General features: G+C 42.3%; 1 protein-coding gene across 4 annotated transcripts in view; it reads left to right on the forward strand.

Moving 5' to 3' along the window:
• Positions 1–19,717, forward strand: part of LOC117049500 (protocadherin alpha-5-like) — a 132,756-nt gene extending 113,039 nt beyond the window's left edge. For 3 of the 4 annotated variants that reach the window (XM_033154221.1, XM_033154222.1, XM_033154224.1), the window contains exon 4: positions 19,040–19,714. In XM_033154221.1, coding sequence (XP_033010112.1) covers positions 19,040–19,350 — 311 coding nt within the window. In that variant the 3' untranslated portion in view covers positions 19,351–19,714. Of the gene's footprint in view, positions 1–19,039 lie in introns of all 4 variants that reach the window. The other variant, XM_033154223.1, reaches the window with a different exon arrangement.
• Positions 19,718–20,728: the final 1,011 nt, after the last annotated feature.

The following is a 20,728-nucleotide window of genomic DNA, read 5'->3' on the forward strand; positions in this document are numbered from 1 at the left end:
CCAATTAGCTAATTACGGATGACCCCCTATTTATCAAAAGCCAAGCCACAGACCCCCTACTTTTGAAAATTTTGATAACTCTATGGTAGTTACCGCTGCAAAGCAATTTTTTCAACAAAATGTGGGGTAGCCCTTAATAAGCAAAGGATTTTAGGTATACTACGGTATAAAGGATGGGACAATGGAGGATGAGATGGTTGGACAGTGTTCTCGAAGCGACTGGCATGAGTTTGGCCAAACTGCGGGAGGCAGTGGAGGATAGGCGTGCCTGGCGTGCTCTGGTCCATGGGGTCACAAAGAGTCGGACACGACTGAACGACTGAACAACAACAGCAACCGGTATAAAACAGACTAGGGTTGAGTGATACCTGGTTTTCAACATTGTGATATATCGGCAGCTAAACACCGCAATATTCTGATATATCACTGATGTCTGAAATTGGAGATCAGGTGTGGGGATGAGGGAAGGAGAAGCCTTGGAAATCGGGCGGGTGGAGGGAGGAGAGGAAGGGAAGGGGTGTCACCTCCACTGCATGGTTTGAGAAAGAGTGGGATGGGATGGGATGGGATGGGTGCATCAGGGCAGCCAGCAAAGATGCACATCCACTGTGGCTGCTGCTGGTTTCCTGCTTACTGAGAAAAGCTGCTCCATCTCAGTGCCAGGGGAAGGCAGTGCCACAGTGCCTTGTAGTGAGGGAAGGCAGCTCAGATCAGCAGTGATGGATGTGACTCGTGATCAGCTGCCCTGTTCTCCATCAGTGTGAGGTAAGGCAGCTGAGATCAGCAGCATTATTGGCTGAGATCTTCGTGGTTTCAAAATTGATTTTGGTCAATACCGGTATATTGAAAAAATCACACAGTGCTAAAACAGACCATAAAAATTGTGATATTACCATGCAAAAATGACAAAAAAATTAGTTGGAGGGGATGCAAAGGATGGGACCGCAGACCCGCTGGGTGTGTTCCATGGACCCCCAGGGGTCCCCGGACCTCTAATAGGGAACCACTGCTGCCCAATGTATTTTATCTAGAAAGAGATATCTGTGAATGCGAAAAATCAACTGTATTAAGAAGTCTTGAAGCAGAGGTGACGACAGTTTACAGGAAGGACATAAATTTATGTGTTTTTCCTAGCAGAGGGCCACAGTTATAAAGAGGCTTCATTTGCAGTTAAATCAGTCTCTTGGAAAACCTCAAGGACACTGCCTTGGTTTAGCAAGCAACATATATAGCTCTGCTCTAGCTGTGTAGAGGAAAGACACAAGGTTTGGACATCGTAATTTATGAAATTAATATAATAAGGAATTTGTAAAATATATATATTGTTTAGTTCAGGGGTAGCAATGTGGTGTCTTCCTAATGTTCCTCGATTCCAACTCCGAGCAGTCCCAGACAGCATGCCCAGTGGTCAGGGATCATGGGAGCTGGAGATGCCATCCTTGGTCTAGTTCTCACTGTACTAGAAAGTATTGCAAGAAAAATTAAAAACGAATTACTCATTCCCTCTGGTAGCTTATGCTCCATCTGTGTGTGTGTGTGTGGGGGGGGGGAATGCATCTGTCACAAGAAAGTAGCATTAAGCAACATGCATATTGTAGTAGGTTGTAATTTTGCTGCATTTCCTCCCTGTCAGGCTGAGAACACTGACGTCTTGCCCCCACATGGCAAAGCTAAAAGCTTTTGTAGTTTGAGAGGTGATGACTTTCAAAGAACCTTTCTCCAATTACAGTTGTAAAATTATGATATATTAGATGCCCAAGTGTACTGAAACATCTTTGCATTCAAAAGGCTCCAGACCTGGTTTTGACTCTATTTTCCCCCTTGAAATGAAAGTTGTAATAGTAAGAGCTCCCATGGGTGGGGTATAATATATATTATTATTATTATTATTATTATTATTATTATTATTATTACTTTATATTTATATAGTGCTTCAGGAATTAAAAACACTTAATTGATCTCCTTGAAATCCTTACAGCCACCATGTAAGGTAGGCGAGTAACTTCCTTATACTGAAAAGTTGAGCTCAAAAGGGGAGTAGTTTGGAGAAGACCACCTCATGATTTCATGGTAAATTCAAACCAGGAACTCCCTGGCCTATACTACAGTCTCTTAGCCACTATGCTGACACCAGTTCACCTATCCTTTTTGCTCATATTACTCTGTAAAGCACCATATACACTGATGGTTTGGGGAGCCAACAATGTTGCCAGATTATCAGTTTGGAATCCTCAACTCCAGATCCTTGGACTTTGCCCATAAATCCCATTTTTGTGACGGTGGCACAGAGCACAATGAGGCTCTTTCCCAAGGAGGTGTGCTTAGAATTGTCATCTTCACTTGGTCTTGTTTCCAATGGAGATCTATGTGTCAGTGGTACAGTTGAAGTCAACTGAGCCATCTCCAGCTACGGTTTGCAGTTTTGGAGTCCAGCTTTGAAAACATTGCACACCCTCTCCTTTTTTGCATTTTCTTTCATGCACAAACAAAAAGAACTTACAAAGAAAAAATAATGGTTGCAGTTGCTGCTAATGACAATTGCAAAGAAACTCTCTGTGTTTCAGAACACATGCAATTCTGCCTTGGGGCAGAATTTTATAGCAAACTCAACAAAGAAGCATGCTGCCTCTGAATCTGGAACATCTGTTTCAGAATCACACAGTCAATAGGTGTTGAATAACTACTGAAAGCTACACAATCTCTTCCAGCCCAACAGCCTGATCACCACACATGTACTGGCGAATTCCATAACTTATGGTATGTCTTAAATTCACTGCTGTTCTACAATTCAACCTTGAACATGTTCCCAAAGTAGGCTTTTGAAACTTGCTCTGAATTCACAATTGTGCAATGCCCCAAAATCTGAAATGATGCCCTGCCTGAATTATGGGAAACTGTACAATAGTGACAGGAGGATGTGATACAGCCAGGGACGTAGCTAGTTAAATTGGTACCCGGGAGCAAACAATTTTTTGTCAACCCCCCCCCAAGGCATGGGAAGGTCAGGTGGTACCCGGTGCAGAAAATTTCTTGTCAACCCCCCCATTGATTCCCCCCCCGCAAAAATGGTTTTACGTTATTTCATATTTTGTTACAAAGGAATAATAACAAGTAAACAAGTAATAATAATATAAAACTTTATTTATATCCCACCCTCCCCGGCCAAAGTCGGGCTCAGGGTGGCTAACATCAGATACATAACATTGGTATACAATCAAACAATAATTAAATTACCTCCTAAAAACATCTCAAAGTCTAATTAGATGGCTTTCCACAGGGTTAGGGTTGGGAACAGTAAGTGTTCTCTGAACTGAAATTTCAGCCTTCATGACATAGGAAAACAGCCAAGTGAACAGCTATTTTGGTGGAGGAGGGTCAGATATTAAACCGATATGCATGAAATTTCATATAATCCCTAGTATAGTAAGATAAGACCTTCAGAGCAGGCATTTAAAAAAAAATTTATTTTGTTTTCCAAAAAAAAAAAATTGTTCCTTGATAATTTGTCACCCCCTCCATTATGGAACACGGGGCGGCCTGCCCCTACCCCCTTGCTATGCCCCTGGATACAGCTTGGCCTGCACTTAGGAGGCCATGCAGGAAACTCACAATGATATGATGCCACCCCAAATGTAATAAGTCAGTAAGCCCAGCCCAATCCCACCAGTCGTAAAGCAATAGTATTCTATTCTCCCCACACACCTTATTGGCCACATATCTTGTTCAAGGGGAGTGTTCTTGTAACTCAGTGCTGCTCAATCATAGGATTAGTACCACTGGCGATACATTTGCTTCTTGACAACTTTGAGCCCAGTGTGGTGTAGTGGTTAAGAGCGGCAGACTCGTAATCTGGGGAACCGGGTTCGCGTCCCCGCTCCTCCACATGCAGCTGCTGGGTGACCTTGGGCTACTAGTCACACTTCTCTGAAGTCTCTCAGCCCCACTTACCACACAGTGTGTTATGGGGGAGGAAGGGCAAGGAGAATGTGAGCCGCTTTGAAACTCTCGGGTAGTGAAAAGCGGGATATCAAGTCCAAACTCTTCTTCTTTCTTCTTCTTCTTCTTTCTTCTTCTTCTTTTTTCTTCTTCTTCTTCTTCATTCCAGTGATGAAAAGAAGGCTGTTCTATATACCAATCTTCCTTTGTGACCCCAAAGGCTTGGAAAGTTGAGGCGTTTTAATCAGTTTAACTTTTCTATGTTTCAAAGCATGGCTGTAATTTTTTCTTGATTTTATCGTTTTATCTTTTTGAAAATGGTTTTGAGGGTGTGGTGGGGTTTGTTGTTTTTTTACAATCGTGTGGTGTATAAATTTTACGACATAATTAAATGAATGTGTGGGGTGACAAAACAGAACTAAGGCTCGGTTTAACCGTCTCAGGGTTTTGCCATGTTCTGAGCCCGCTGCAGTCTTTGTATTGACCCCTTGATTGCATTAACAAATCAGAGACCGAGTAGAGATAAAGGATTATTATCTTAGGATAGCAGATTATGAAAAAGAATTAAGCTCTTAGAGTAATTGGAGAGAAAGCTGTATAATGTTTTAAGAGCCCGTCATTGCCTATGAGTATAAATGGGATTTCAACGGAATCTTTCTAGTGTGTTTCTAAAGCTGAATGAAAAGTCTCTTCTCCTCACACCCCACTTTCCCCAAAATTCCCACCTATTCATGGGTAGTGAGTTGCAGGACAATATATTCTGAATATTTTTTTAAGGGGGGGGGCAGGCTAGGTAGCACCAGCTGCAGCTTCCCCCCCCTCTACATTTCATGTTTCTCTCACCCTCTTCCCATTGCCTTTTTGGTATAATTGTTCATAAGTTGTTGATACTTTATGAAGATTGTGGAGGGGAACGAAGTCACAACACAGCATCATTTTGTGGGGGCATGTGGTGGGGGGGGGCGCAGAATGACATCCCTCCTAGCAAGTGGCAGACCTCTTATGATTACGCAGACCTCTGCAGCCTCTTAAATAAATAAATAAATAAATAAATAAATAAATAAATAAATAAATAAATAACATTTGAATTTGCTGCCACAGCTACCTAGTAAACCCCCTTTGAAAAATGAGAACACTTTTGCCACCCCCAAAAAACACCTCTGTTATACATACAAAACTGAATTTTTGTCCCTCTCCACACAATTTGAGCAGAAAGCTAACAATGGATAATGTTGACTTAGCCCACCAAGTCTGGAAGAGCTGGGGAGGGAGAATAATACGGTATATTTCCTTCATGTTCATCAGTTTGCATTAGCATCTCCCATCTCATCTAAAATACTCTCCCCCACCCTATTTAGTTGAATTGGTGTCCTACTGGCTTGTTTGTAGTGCATTCATAAAAAGCAATAATAACAGGATGAGGTTTTAACAGAAGGTGATAGAAAATGGCTGATGTAACATGAGCGCATATTATGGGAAGCATCCTGTTCTGGCTCTTTGCCAAAGTAATCCCAGATTTCAGAGGGAAAATGCAGATTTCTCTTGTACAGAGGAGCGTTCAGTTGTGTGAGCAGCCACTTGTAGCCTGAAATATCGTAGCTGAAGCTCAGCCTCTCACCTCATCTTCCCTTCCAATGAGAGGAGAGTATGAGAGCAGGCTCATTTGCTCATTCCCCTTTCTGCTCCATTCAAGTGTAAATGGAGCTGGTAGGGGGCCTGATTCCACATTAAATATTGTACTTGGGTGTAAGGAGGTGACCCTCCACCACCCCGCCAAATCTCTAGTGCTTTGTTGCTTCAGTCATGTCCTCCTCTGCATCCACACACATCCCCCCCACACCCCACAGAACAATTCACTCCAGTGGTACCTCAGGTTACAGACGCTTCAGGTTACAGACTCCGCTAACCCAGAAATAACACTTCAGGTTAAGAACTTTGCTTCAGGATAAGAACAGAAATCGTGCTCTGGCTGCACAGTGGCAGGGGAGGCCCCTTTTACGGAAGCAGATTGACACCCTCCACTTTATACATCAGTGGGGCAGAAATGTGAAGAATAAATCTGGCTGCCTCCTGTCACATCAAACTTAGCCCAAGAACTGGGTCTAAATCCCCTTGATTGAGGAATTGTCGTGTGGAGCTGGACTGTACACATTGTGAAGGAAGGAAGGAAGGAAGGAAGGAAGGAAGGAAGGAAGGAAGGAGGAAGAAAGAAAGAAAGAAAGAAGAAAAAGAAAGAAAAAAAGAAAGAAAGAAAGAAAAGAAAGAAAGAAAGAAAGAAGAAAGAAAGACAGGCAGGCACAGCAGTACAGTAGCACAATGGGCCAAAGCAATGGTTTTGCAGAATGCCTAGCTGAACCTACAGCACCCTACCTAGAAGCCATCGTTTTCATTAACAAACATTAATTAGGACACGGCTTCAGTGCCCTATGGGATGGAAAAGTCACTCTAATGTGACAAAAAGTCAATAGACAAGGTTCTGGGTAGGAGTGGTGTGCAACAGTGTGTGTGTGTGGTGTGTGTGTGTGTGGAGAGAGAGAGAGAGAGAGAGAGAGAGAGAGAGAGAGAGAGGTTGATGTGTGATAAACAGGACAGTGTCAGAAAAATAGAATTGTGTGTGTTGGGGGGGAATGACTAGTAATCAAGGAACATGAGAAGGGAATGTTAAAATTTAATTCAACATGGGGGAAATAAATGAAGGAAAATAATTTGAGAGAAGCAGGAAGAGAAAATGAGCATCTCTTGAAATTCTGAAAGTACAGCAGCTTTAAAGATGGAACTGTTCATTCAAGCAGAGAAAAACCCATATAGGTAAATTATATGGGAGGGAATGAAAAAAAAACCCAGTGGTTTAGGTGCAAGGAAAGGAACCAAAGAAGATTTAAATAATTTTTAGGTGAAATAATGAAAACGTGATTCCGAAATGGGGTTTAGAAAACTTTATTGATGTGCGCATATGTTGTTATTGTGCTATGAGGCAAGTGCACCCAGACCACGGATGCACAATAGTGTCTTGGCTATACAACACACCAATAGATTTAACTTTATTTTGTAAGGGGGAATAAATGGGCAAAGACTCTGGAAGTGATAGCAACAGATGGGCTGCCTTCCCCAAGGAGCCACTCAATTGTTCACTGCCATTCCAACTCCCTTAGGAGCAGTTGGAAGCAATACAATGCCAATGCTTAATATTGCACGCTAACTGTTGCCTACTATGGCAGACTCAACCAGAGCAGGAAGAAAAGGGCATAGTCTTTTCTCCAGTAGGTGAAGGAAGCAGTGAAGCCCTCACACTTTCCCCTAGCATGATAAATCCTCTTGGTGGTCTTTAGATTCAGTTCACACAACACATTCACATTGCAAGGGAACAGTCCCACTTTCCCCAGGCATACATTCATGCAAACAGCCTAAGCAGCTGATCACAGATTCAGTAGTTGTTAGCAATTCCCATGATTTCAACAATGGTTTTCCAGTTGCTGCAACCATGGATATTGCTGCTAGCTGTATCTGCGATCTGATCCTCAGATACCTGGTACCCTGGAAGGAATAATTTTCTGCACTGTGCTTCCCATCCCTATGGCAGCCAGCTCCTTAGCATTAAAAAAAAGAGGGGGGTCATAGTTAAACTCCAGAACCTCCCTCATCTCTCAGAATGGCTTGGAGGCCTTTTACTATATACAGGTGAAACTCGAAAAATTAGAATATCGTGGAAAGGTTCATTTCTTTCAGTAATTCAACTTAAAATGTGAAACTAATATGAGATAGACTCATGACATGCAAAGTGAGGTGTGTCAAGCCTTTATTTGTTATAATTGTGATGATTCTGGTGTACAGCTGATGAGAACCCCAAATTAACAATTTCAACTTTGGGGTTTTCATCAGCTGTACGCCATAATCATCACAATTATAACAAACAAAAGCTTGACATATCTCGCTTTGCATGTCATGAGTCTATCTCATATATTAAACTCCAGTAGCTAATGAAAACAATTGCTAACATAAATGGACTTTTCCACGATATTCTAATTTTTCGAGTTTCACCTGTATTTGCATGGTGGTAGTACTCTTGTTGCAACCCACCTTGGATCAGGCTGCGACCCATTTGTGGGCCGCGCGCCACCAGTCGAAGACTGAGGCTGTAGATCAAATTAGTGCTTAAGAGACAGCTACAGGGGCAGCTTCAAAAGTTGGCAACGCTACAGGGAACCCTGCCAAGTTACATTTCCTCCAGGGATTATGTTTCTAACCATAATAGAACACCCTGCACATTTCTTTACTAGGGTTGCTGTACCCTTCCTTACTTTATTTTTTATATGACAGCTCTGTGCTTGTGACAAACGTCAGCTCCATTGAAAGATCTCTGCTCCCACATGGGGAAGGGTTGTTTAATATTTAGCCTTGACGAATCAGGGGTCCATCATTAGCACACATAAGCAAGGGAGAAACTCGGCATCATGTTGTTGTTGTTGTTCAGTCGTTCAGTCGTGTCCGACTCTTCGTGACCCCGTGGACCAGAGCACGCCAGGCACCCCTATCCTTCACTGCCTCCCGCAGTTTGGCCAAACTCATGTTAGTAGCTTCGAGAACACTGTCCAACCATCTCATCCTCTGTCGTCCCCTTCTCCTTGTGCCCTCCATCTTTCCCAACATCAGGGTCTTTTCTAGGGAGTCTTCTCTTCTCATGTTTGGTGGTATTGCTGCTGGTATGACTCACTCATTCAAAAGGTGGCAAGGTCACCTTTACTAGGTATGTAGATGAGGGAATTTAAGCATATGGCATTTGTCATGGAAAATAAATGGAGGACCATTCCATTGCGATTGCCAGTTTCTTCCCCCTCATCTCCTTGACCTGCTTCTGCCCTAGCTAAGAACTGGTAACTGAGTCTGTTTATATTCTCCTCCCTCCTAGTCCAGTTTCCTTTTGTGTTGGGTATTTTTTATTATTATTATAAGCCTGAGAACAGGGACTGTCTTGTTTGTATTGATTTGTAAATTGCTCTAGAAGCCTTTTTTGGATGAAGACCAGAACAAAACATTGTTTATATAAAGTTCATCATGCCCAGTGACCCATTTGCGTTAACACTGGAAAGACCCTACACACTATTTCTACAGTAATTTGGTTACACTTAAGTTTGCATAAAAAGAAGATACCAAGGATTTTGAAATGCATTAATGTATGTGTGCATATTTATGCAAATAAATACATTTAATTCTTTTGGTCAAAGGCCATGGCAAACATATACCACAACACATCATTCCAGGAATACAAAATAAAAATTTGTGACCCTGCATCATAGTGCGTAATTATAGGACTGATTGATCTAACACTAAAATGTCCTAAAGTAGGCCATCACTAAGTGTAAAATAAAATGAAGATCTATATTTATTTGTATTTGTTTGTAGGGGTTGCTATGTTCAGACCGGCCCCTTTAAAAGTATTCTGACCTACAGCAATAAACAAGTGACAATATTTGGCTCCATACTTTGAAAGCGTCATAATATGCAAGTAGGACAGTTCCCCCCCTCCGCCCCCCGGCCAGTGAGTTTGTACTATTTCTAATGCACTGTGGGTTTCTAGATATAAAAATATACCTTACATTTTAGAGATTGATGACAGTAGGAGTTGGGATTGCAGAGACTTGACTGCTAGTTCAGAGCTTCCTGTTCTGTTTTGTGTTTTAGAAAATATTTCACATTTGTGTTATAATCTCATGTATAAGTTTCCATGTTACAGTCAGCCATAGTCTATGTCTTACCATGTAATAATGTCAGGAACGAGCCAGCAGTAAATTCCACTGTGCAAGTTGGAGTTACCGTACTTTTCTGTCTATAGGACGCCCCCCATGTACAAGACGACCCCTGCTTTGGGGGCTTCAAAATTTGGAACATAGGGGAGCTTTGAGCTTCGGGGGAGGATTATTTGGGGGGAATGCCGAAAATCGCTCACCCGCCAGGACGCAGCACACAAGCGTACAATTGCCACTTCCAATCTCGGGCTTGCGCTTTGTTCCGTGGGGTGAGTGATTTTCGGCACACCCTCCCCAACAATCAAGTGGCAAATCACTGCTTAAAATCTTGGGCTCGCGCTTCATTTCAGCAGGTGAGCGATTTCTCCCCCCCAAATAAATTTTTATTGATTTTCACATATTGAAACAATTAAAACTTATTTTGTATAACAGGAAAAAATGCATCTTATTTCTAAAAACATATATAAAAAACTTTCTTATTCTTTCTCACTTTGTTTCATGACTTCCTCTAATCCCTCTTTGCTGATTCCATTATAATACATCTTTAGCAGTCTCCAAATCATTTTAAGCATTCTTATTTATAATCTTCTAATTTACATTCTTTCTCTATCCTTATCTAACTTTACATCTAATTTCTAATTAATTCCAATTCTAAATACACACCAAGCCCCAATTTCTTCCAAAAACTTTCCTCTTTAACAAATATTACAATATTTTTTTAAATACGCTTTAAAATTCTCCAATTGCTCTATCGTCTCTCCTTCTGGTCACGGATTCGTCAGTCATTTCGGCCAGTTCCAATATTCCATCATCTTCATTTGCCATTCTTCTATCTTTGGTATGTCCCGTGCAAGGCCGTCTTAAAGGGATCGGCGCCGTGGCGCAACGATCCCTCGGCGCCCCGGCGTGCCCTCTCCGCCGCCTCCCTCCGCGTTGGTGCCCCTCGGGAGGGGGGGTGGGCAGTGGGGGGAGGGGTGTGCTGGAGCGGTGCGGGGCTTTGCGTGCCCTTCCCAGCGTTCCAGCTGGGGCTCCGGGTGGCCGGCTTACAGCTCACCCGCAGCGCGCAAGCACCCCCCGCCATATAGGCTGGCGGGTTGGGGAGGGGGGCCCAGTATGCCGGCGGGCTCGCAGGGGCGCCCCTGGGGGCCCGGCGCCCTGGCGCACCGCGCCACCCAGCATCTATGACGAGACGGCCCTGTCCCGTGTTTCCAATTTTTGGCAAGCAGTATTCTCGCAGCTGTTGTGGCATACAAAAAGAATTTCCTGTTTTTTTGGGCAGCGGGTGAGCGATTTTCGGCATTTGCCGCTTTAAATGTGGCCCTCTTTGAAAAAAGTTTGGACACCACTACCTTATGCAGATGCCCCTTATCACTTATACTGGCCCACCGCACACATCAGAAAGTGTGGAGGTTGTGGAAACTGCGCTGTGTGGTCAGTGATCAGCAAGGAGGGTTAGAGCAGAAGAGCTCACAACCCCCAAACATTCTTTGTCCCCCTCCATTGGGGTGCAGCAGGCAGATTTACGTGCTGTGAGAGTACACACTCCTCTGGTGGGGAAGGCTACAGCAAACTTTCCCATAGTGAATTAATTTGCATAGCAATTAGTGGTGCATGGATGCATGTCATCTTATATAGATGTGCAAAGTTTGATTGCAAGAGAAAATAACACACAATTTACATAGCTTCTTAATTTGGGTTGTATTAAAAAAAGAAAAATATTATTTCAAAATGTCCAGGTTAACATGCACATTTCAGTATTAGTTTGGAGCCCAAGACTGTTTCTTATGATTTTGGAGCAGGATCTGAGCTTGTGGTGCCTCCCATTCATGTCAGTGGGGTGAGTGTGGAAAAACTACCCCCAGGAATTCCTCCCTCTAATTTCCTTAGCACAGAATTATGTGGGGTTTTTTCCCCCCTGCATGCATGAATCTTGTCCTGGTTATAGGAGTCTCTTCTCCAAAGCACAAAATCTGCGAAACTATCCAGCTGGAGAAGGCGAGTTTTGCTTGTAATCCATTTTAAATGAGGGAGAAGTAGAACAAAGCTGACAAGACAGAGTGGCAGGTAAAAACAGGCTAGAATTGAGATGTCTACGGCAGGCAAGATGGCTGCTCACTGAGCACAGCACAGCACAGTGCAATTCAATCGGCAACTCACTGTTCTGGCAGCAACACCAAAGAGAGTATTTTCTTTCTTCGTTTTTATGCACGCTCTCATATTCTCCGCACAGCCCTAAAGCCACAATCTGTCATTTCATAGGAACAGGTGGGGCTCACTCTACATAATGAAAGCTATAATGCTTTGGCTCCGTCTCGTGTCCCTCCAATGCTTTCTTTTAATAAATCTTTCTCATGAGCAGGCTCCCCTTATCAAATGCATCCCACTGCAAGGAGAATCAGTTCTGGCTGCATGCAGAGCTCCCTTTCCTGTCAAGAGACATTTGCATTTGTGTGGCATGTTCAGCCCCCAGACAATATGCAGCCGCACCTCTTTTCATTCATCAATCCTCTCTTCCTCTTTAAGGATTTTGACATCTAGTGCAACTGAAAGGTCATTCAGATAAAAGCCTTCACCCAAACTACTGCCATTACATCTAAAAGGAAATTTTTCTGGTTGCACATTTTTTTAAAGGCTGCATGCAAACCATACATTTAAAGCACACAACCTCGCCCCAAGAATCCCGGGAACTGTAGTTTACCCCTCACAGAGCTATAGTCCCCATCATCCTTAAAAAACTATCATTCCTGTGATTCTTTGGGGGGAATCATGTGCATTAAATGTAATCCACACTATGGAAAAAAATGCCCTCTCTATATTTAGGACAGGCTCAATCATTTATCCTAAAGGTCAGTGTAAATTAACATTACTATTTAGTGATGAAATTCTTTAGAACACAGAGTGGGATGCAAGCTGGCAGGAAATTGCAGAGAATCCCCCATTTTTTCTGCTTTCCTTTTTGTTTGTGCTAAGCAGGCTGCTGCTTTTCCCTCTGGCTGGCATGATGAATATTTCCTGCTACAGAGGAGTCCTACATTCTGCCGACTAATTCTGGAACAGCTCACAGAGAGCAAACACTATTTGCTTGCTGAGAGGAAACTGTGTGTGCAAGAGAGGGAGGGAGGGAGGGAGGGAAATATTCTGTCTCCAAATATTCTGAATGCACTGATTTTCCCTAAACCTATTTTGGATTAAAACATCCATGCAATATTTTGTTGTTAGGATAGGATTATCTTTATTGTCATTGTCCAATGCAGAACAACGAAATTGAACATCTACATCAAACTTGCGGCAACCATCAACCTGCTATCCCCACCCATCCCACCTCTGCATAATAACCCCATAAAAACTCTGATACCTCCCCTAATTTACCCCTAAAACTCTGATACCCTATATCTGAGTACAGACACCCCCCCTCACAGTGCCTTTTGTTGCATTCAGAACAGAAATCGCTCTTGGATAGAAGCTATTTCTCAGGTGGCTGGTCCTGGTCTTTATGACCCTATACCTCCTTCCAGAAGGCGGAAGCTGAAAAAGATCATATCCTGCACAATATCTGTTGCTTTCTTATAGCACCTGGAGGCATAAATTTGGTCCAAAGCTGGAAGAGTGCACCCAATTATCCCCTCCGCTGTCTTTACAACCCTGGACAGCGCTGTTCTTTCTCCAACCATGCAACTCCCAAACCACACACACAGACCATAGTGGTAAAATGCCCTCAACAGGTCCTTTGATAGATTGTTTTTTTTCCTGGAGGATTCTCAGAAAGTGTAGCCTCTGCTGTGCTCTCTTCATCAGATCTTTACTATTTGCTCCTCAAGTTAGACCATCTCTCAACTCCATTCCCAGAATGCGAAACACCGAGACTTGTTCCACACACTTCCCCTCGATATTAAGTGGTTGAATATTCAATTTACATTTCCTAAAATCCACAATTATTTCTTTTGTTTTCTTTAAATTGAGGAATACCACTCCACCACTCCACCAACTGCTCAACATCCTTCCTATAGGCCGCTTTCCCCTCTCCAGCCGTAAGTAGACCAACCAGCGTTGCATCGTCTGTTATAGTACCCAAGAAAAATAACAGTATTAGAACTTGCAGCAAAAAGAAGATATAGAGGGTGAAAATCCACATTCTACCTTGTTAACTGCTTCTCTCAGAGTAAGCCAACTCGTAATTTTAAGCAGTGATCAAACATACACAAAAAGGCAAAGGTTTATTTATGGTATTCACTTGATACAGATGTGCAACCGGCAAAGTGAAACACAATTTCTTTTTTTTAAAGGAATTTATTAAATTTTAACAATAAAACACACAAAATACAACAAAAACTACAAACTACAAGAAATACAAAAATATTGACAAACAAACACTTATTTAACTATCCTTATCTTATTCCTAACATTGTTTGGGGACCTCCTCACATCCTCTCTTCTGTGTTCATTTCTAATCTTCTTTAGTAACTTTATAACATTGTAAAATCTTCCTTCTCATCAAATCTTAATCTTAATAAACAATAATCCATTTAACTTTAATCTTAATCCTGATAAAAACATACATATCATATTTACTAACTACTTCTTATATCCTATCTTAATCTTACTTCTGGCATTACTGTAGCCTTGAATGTCCTCTGATTTCAATTTCAAATGTCTATCTTTTCACGTCGTTTCAAATAGTCTTTGAATTTCTTCCAATCCTCCTGCACCGTTTCTTCCCTCTGGTCTGAGAGTTTCGCGGTCAGTTCTGCGAGTTCCATGTACACACGAAAGCTCATACCAAGAACAAACTTAGTCTAAGGTGCTACAGAAATGATTTTTTTTATTTTTTATTTTGTTTTGACTATGGCAGACCAACACGGCTACTTACCTGTAACAATTTCTCCTGTGAGCTACTCTGCTGCTTGCAAGGGATGCTTCATTTTTAATGCATTGGCTGTACACACCTATCTGTACATGCCTCTTCAGAAGTCTTTAGCATTCAATGGGATTTATTCCCAATAAACATGTTCTGCTATTGCAGCCTAAACTGAGATGACTGTTCATCATGAGTTTCTTTCATGCTCTCAACTGTTGACTGAATTGGGCAACAATTCCTACCATAATACTTGTATTAATTGTCCTACCAGTGCCAGGAAGTCTGTGGTATCAACAACTGTTTTGTAAATTTGTCAATGTTATGTAATTCTAACTTTCTCTGTACTTTCTGCATTGCATTTCACTCTTGACCTTAGTGCTTATAAATCCCTATGCACACCCCAATCCATATTATATAGCTGTAACAGAAGATAACACTTCATGAAACAGACAATGTTTATGCCATAATGAAATAATTAGTCTTTAAATTGCCTAAACATTATAAATTGCAACAGACTAACAGACTATGGCAAAACCTGTTATTATAATCATTGCAATAAAGTAAGTAAGAATTTGACTATTCCAATGCCATACAGTCATACCTCATGTTGCATCCGCCACAAGGTTCCACTGTGTTATAGAATCATAGAATTATAGGGCCAGATTTGATGAAGTGGAGGGCCGACCAAAGGGTTTTTTTAGGTTGAGCTTTTTATGATTTTACCCCAAAGTTGTTGAGCTTTTTTAGGTTTGAGGTTGTTGTTTTAGGATTTTACCCCAGGATATAAACTGCCACAGGGTCCACATTAAACTGACTGGTGGGCCGGATTAGGCCCCCGAAGCGGACTTTGGACATACCTGGTATAAGGGATGGAAAGCACAGCAGAGGGAGGAGCATGTTGTCAGGAAGATACATAAACGTTACTGCTGAATATTGAAGCCTTTTACAGGTAAATGCCCAGATAAGAATTCTGAATATCCACATGGAGCCTTTCTCTCTGTGAGGATTATTAAATAGTGGGTGGACATAGCAGACAACACAGTGATTCCCCAAGCAGCTGTTTATTCTCAGGCTGGAACAGGACTGAACTGAAGGGCTCAGCAGCCTGCTTATATAGAACTCAGCTACAAGCAACAGTAACAACTTTCTGTAGTTACCCAATCCCTGAACGTCACTTTCAATCCCTCATTTGCATGTGCGGACCTGAGTGAGAACTGCAGCAGGATGAACTATACACACACACACCCTAGTGGCCTAGGGTGAGAACTTCAATACATAACAAGGATCCTTCCCCATTCATTTCAATACAAGGAGGCACCTGTTGCTTTCTAAAATGGAATACTCTCAAAGTGGTCCTGAAAGGGCTGCTTCAGCTTTTCAATAAATTTAAAAAGATTATTAAAAGTACAAGGATATTAATTATTGTAAATTATTTTCCTGCAAAATATTCAAATAATGTCATAGTGGTAATAGGAGAACTATTATCTGGTTGCCCAGGACAGCATTTTGACATTGTAGTTTTTTCAATTACTTCATCCTTAAGGTGAGAAAAACCACACCATGTTGGGCATCTGTTAAGTTACATGAACATTGTTAGAAAAATGAGGTACCACCTTGTTCTGAGATATGATCAAAACTACAGGTTAGAAAGTTCTGTTCAAACCTTGCTTTTCTCCCCGTGGGTGTAGCCAAGGGAGGGCAAGAGGGGGCAGCTGCTCCCCCCCCAATCAATACAAATCAGAACAAATATGAGGCTCTGCCCCCCCCAAAGCCTGCCCCCCTAATAAAAATCCTGGCTATGCCCTCGCCTGTGTTTCTCCCTCTTAAATCCTGGAAGGAAAACAGGAAACAAGGATAGAATCAATGCCTTGTATACAGATATACCAGAACATGATTATAGAGTGGACTTCGGTCTGCAAGTAAAAGATATTTACTTCTGAATTCTTCTTTATAGATTGCTGTTGTGTCACATAGAAAAGCTATCCCCTCCACCCAGTGGGTGCTGGTGGCAGAGAGCCAATTGTGCAGAGAGAAACAATTGCAAAGTATTTCTCCTGAGTTTTGTTCATTGTTGCATACAGTGCCGAACACTAAGGACGAGTCATAGTGACTGATGGTTCCTCTCTTTTGTCTCTTGCCCTCTCGTTTCCCATTCAGACACGGAAACAGAAAAGCTATGTATATAGGTCAGGGTTGTTGGGACTAATTGCAGAAATTATGGACAAATATATGTTTAATATTCAGAACACAAGTTTCCGTTTTGTACAACAGGAGGGAGTATTGAATCATGATTTGGTATTAGGCACACAAAGTTCAGCTGTGTAATTTATTATTCCAAGGCAGTGAGGGGAATAATGGAAGTGAGAAGGACACACAATCTCCACTCAGAAAAGATTTAATTAAGCTAAAACAAAGACTGAAGATATATGGCAGGGTCTTGTGCATTGAAGTCGTTTCTGGAATACTGGAATCACAAAAAGCAAGCCTTAATAGTCAGATGCTGGGCATTACAAAAGAATGCCGTAGAAAACCAAAACATTAGGTGATGCAGTATAAAGGCATCAAAAGAAAGATAATTCATTGGTTAAGATGGGCAGATTAAATTTTATAAAAGAATCTCCGGAATAATATTATTTTTAAATATTAGAAATGTGTGAATTGCTGTTCAGACACTTCTTTACACCAGCCATGAAAGTTTAAATCGTTTCAAAATCTGGCAGACTTTAAAAAAAATTACTTAGCCAGACTCCAGAAAAAAATTGTTTACAGTTTCCTAGTTGGACACAGTGATCTGAGCAAATTCATTTCCTTGCAGCCATTGCAGAATAACCAACCTGCCCATTAGTTAAAGTATCCATCATGTTTACTCAGAATAAGTCACACTGCTGTTCAGTGGGACTTATTCACTAGTTAACACATTTAGGACTCAATCCTTAGGGTCAAAATAGATCATACATGAATGGGGTGAGGGCATTTAATAAGCTTATTTTTATGATTTGCAGGTTATGTCAGTAGCAGCCATGGGGAGGGAGTGTGATCAGGATCAGGCTTCTTTTAATTTGCATTCAGTATCAAATTCAGTGGATACCTATGAGTCCGATAAAGCAAAGTCTATTAATATATGATGCATGCAATATTCTAGTTGTGAAGATGTGGTATGATAAAAAATAGGTCTCAAACATTTATAGCTATTGAATGCATTGAAATATTGTCTCCCCCACCCCCAATTATATTGAACTTGCAATGCTCCCTTGTAATGACTTGGCATTCCAGTTTGCAATCCCCCTGGTTTTCTTTTTCCAGTGTTTTGAAAGAGCACTAAGCAACAATATTTTTATTTAAATTGAATTAGCGAAGACAAACCCCATCTGCAGAGAAGTCTGTATGCTCTCACCTTTATTTGTCTCAGTTCACTTATAAATCTAAGGCAAAACTATGGCTTAGGATGAACACACGAGCATGTGGGCTTCCAGAGAGGAGCTCGGGGCAGTTTTACTCCTTCCCTGGTCCTGCTAAGCCCATGATTTGCTTTAGTCTGTCATCCAATGCCAGATTCATGCTTTGGCTCCTTCAGACAAACCATGAACTGTAAATCAAACTGTGGTTACAGCTTGTGGTTTGTCCAGAGCAAGGCAAACCGTGAGCCTGAGTTTGGATGACATATTAAGCCACACCATGGTGTATCTCTCAACTACAGCAAGATCAGAGGAAGAGCAAAGTTGTCTCAACGTCCCCTCCAGGATCCCGCAGGATCCCACCAGTGCTGTCAAGTATCCCGTTTTCCCCAGGATTCTCCCTTATTTCAAGCAGTTTCCCGCTGCTCTCCCTTATTTTTTATTTCCCTTAAATTTCCCGTTTTTAATGGAAGCAGCTCCTCCCCTGCTGGCCAGGGACTGGGTGGGAAGACCTCGCCTACTTGGAGAGAAAAGCCTCAGCCCTCAAAGCAAGTGGGAGCCGTTTCCCGTGCTTACAGGGGGGTGTATTCCTCCCCCTGCATCAGCCCCTATCCGTTGCCGCCGAGCCCCTCAGCCGGCCAATAGGGTTAGCTGGTGGGCGGAGCCTGGCTGCCTTTGAGCAGCTGCTGCTTCCTGTCCTGTTTTGATGGGATCAGACAAGAAGACGATGGGGCTCCATTGCGCGGAGCACATGGCTGCCCTCCTCTTTGCTGGCTGCCCTCCTCTTTGCTCCGCTCCGAGCCCGAGCCCGCTTGGAGTTTACATTGCTACTCCGCCCACTTTTGCTTCTGGCTCCGCCCACCACTGACATGTGACTGTCCCCGGGATAGATGAGACTGCTGATCCCTTATTTTCTAATCGAAACTTGACAGCTATGGATCCCACATTTGTGCAAAACCATAGTTTGTCTTAGCTTTATCCTTGAGCCAGGTCTTTGAGAAACCCCCCAACTGCTTGGTACCTATCTGCAGTCCTTTAATTGCAATACTTTATGATTCCAGAAGGGCTTATTGTTCACTTTTATTCCCACCCCCACCCCCCCCCCACAGAACCAGAGGCTGGCGAGGTGTCCCCTCCAGTGGGAGCTGGCGTGAACAGCAACAGTTGGACCTTTAAATATGGACCTGGCAACTCCAAGCAGCCTGGTCCCGGTGAGTTGCCCGACAAATTCATTATCCCAGGATCTCCTGCAATCATCTCCATCCGCCAGGACCCGCCAAACAGCCAAACTGACAAAAGTGACTTCATAACCTTTGGCAAGAAGGAGGAGAGCAAGAAAAAGAAGAAAAAGAAGAAGGGGAATAAAGCTCAGGAGAAAAAAGAAAAGGGCAACAGCACTACTGACAACAGTGACCAGTGAGGGGTTTATACTGAACAATCTACTTAGCCAATTTTTGTAATCTTGGAAGATCTCTCCTATGTAGCAACTCCCAACTTCTTCCTACTGTTAGCCAATTTCCTGTATGTGCAAGACTTCAGAAATCCACAGGGAATTCACAATGTCTGTCTAGATTGCTTAACAGTTTTGTCTTGAAAGCTTTATTAAGCCTGGTGTTAACTCTTTCTCTCCACTCTGGCTTGTTTTCAGAATCTAAAAAGCAGACACAAGTTTCTTTTCTCCTACGCTGAAAAGGAGACTCTTCACAATACAGCCAGTGCGAGGTTGGACTCTTTGCATTGTGGTTCCTGTGATCCTGTCCTGATGATACTTACGGGGTGGGTGGGTGGGGGGGTGGAAGGGGGACTTAAACATTTTTTGGTATTGTGCACCCTGTATCTGATTGGAAACTTTTGTGTGCTGATTATCAGCTAGGTGATGCAAGATCAGATTAATATGACACAAGAAGCGTTCCAAACACAACAAGTGAAGTTCCTTGTGAATTAATGTGCAATGCTGTCCGGCCTGGGGAACTATCTTAAAAATTTGCAATTAGATTTTTTCATAATCTACAAGAGCTAGTGTGTAGTATGCTGGGGCTTTTATATATTTTATATACACACTCCAGCAAAAAAGGAAGACTCACTCAGATAACTCTATACCATGAAGTATATCTTCTTCCAAGCCATTGGCCGTATTGCCACAATAAGGCCTTTTGTTCTCCTAGCAAGGATGTCCCTCAGGGAAGGTCTACACAGCAACTGCCCACACTCCTGACTCAGTGCTCCCACGATAAACAGGGAGCATGGGGAACCCCCCTCTCTCAAAACAACCAACCAAACAAACAAACCACCAAACAAACTGAAGAGGAACTTTGAGGAGTGGAGATTCCTTTGTTCACATTTTGTATCCAGCTGTGTAGACAGAACTGGTCCTGCTACCCAGGCCTTGGCATGCATGAACCGCAGGGAGTTGGGTTTCCTTCCGGGGAACATCCAATGCCTTTTGAAACCACTGTGCAGACATGTCCTCGGAGTTTAACAAGGGAAGGGAAGGCTGACATCTCAGGAATGTAACTGACTGTGATGTTTCCTTTGTGTCCTTGTTTCCACTCTATTTAACATTCTTTTGCACATAATGTCTCTGAAAAGGTCAGAGTATTTCCATAACACATATGCAAAAGCAAGGACAAAAAAAGAAAAAAGAAAATCTTATCTATGCTGTTTGTGATTTGATAGCGCTATATAAAGGAAAGTAGCTGTAAATGAGGAAGAATAGGATTCCTTAACCCAGACTGAAGTAAATCTACAGCCATTAGAAAATATAATGCTGCTATGAAGTGCTTTAGAAAAAAATTTGC

The sequence above is a fragment of the Lacerta agilis genome, chromosome 7, assembly GCF_009819535.1.
Source record: "Lacerta agilis isolate rLacAgi1 chromosome 7, rLacAgi1.pri, whole genome shotgun sequence".
In the NCBI taxonomy this organism is placed as follows: Eukaryota; Metazoa; Chordata; class Lepidosauria; order Squamata; family Lacertidae; genus Lacerta; species Lacerta agilis.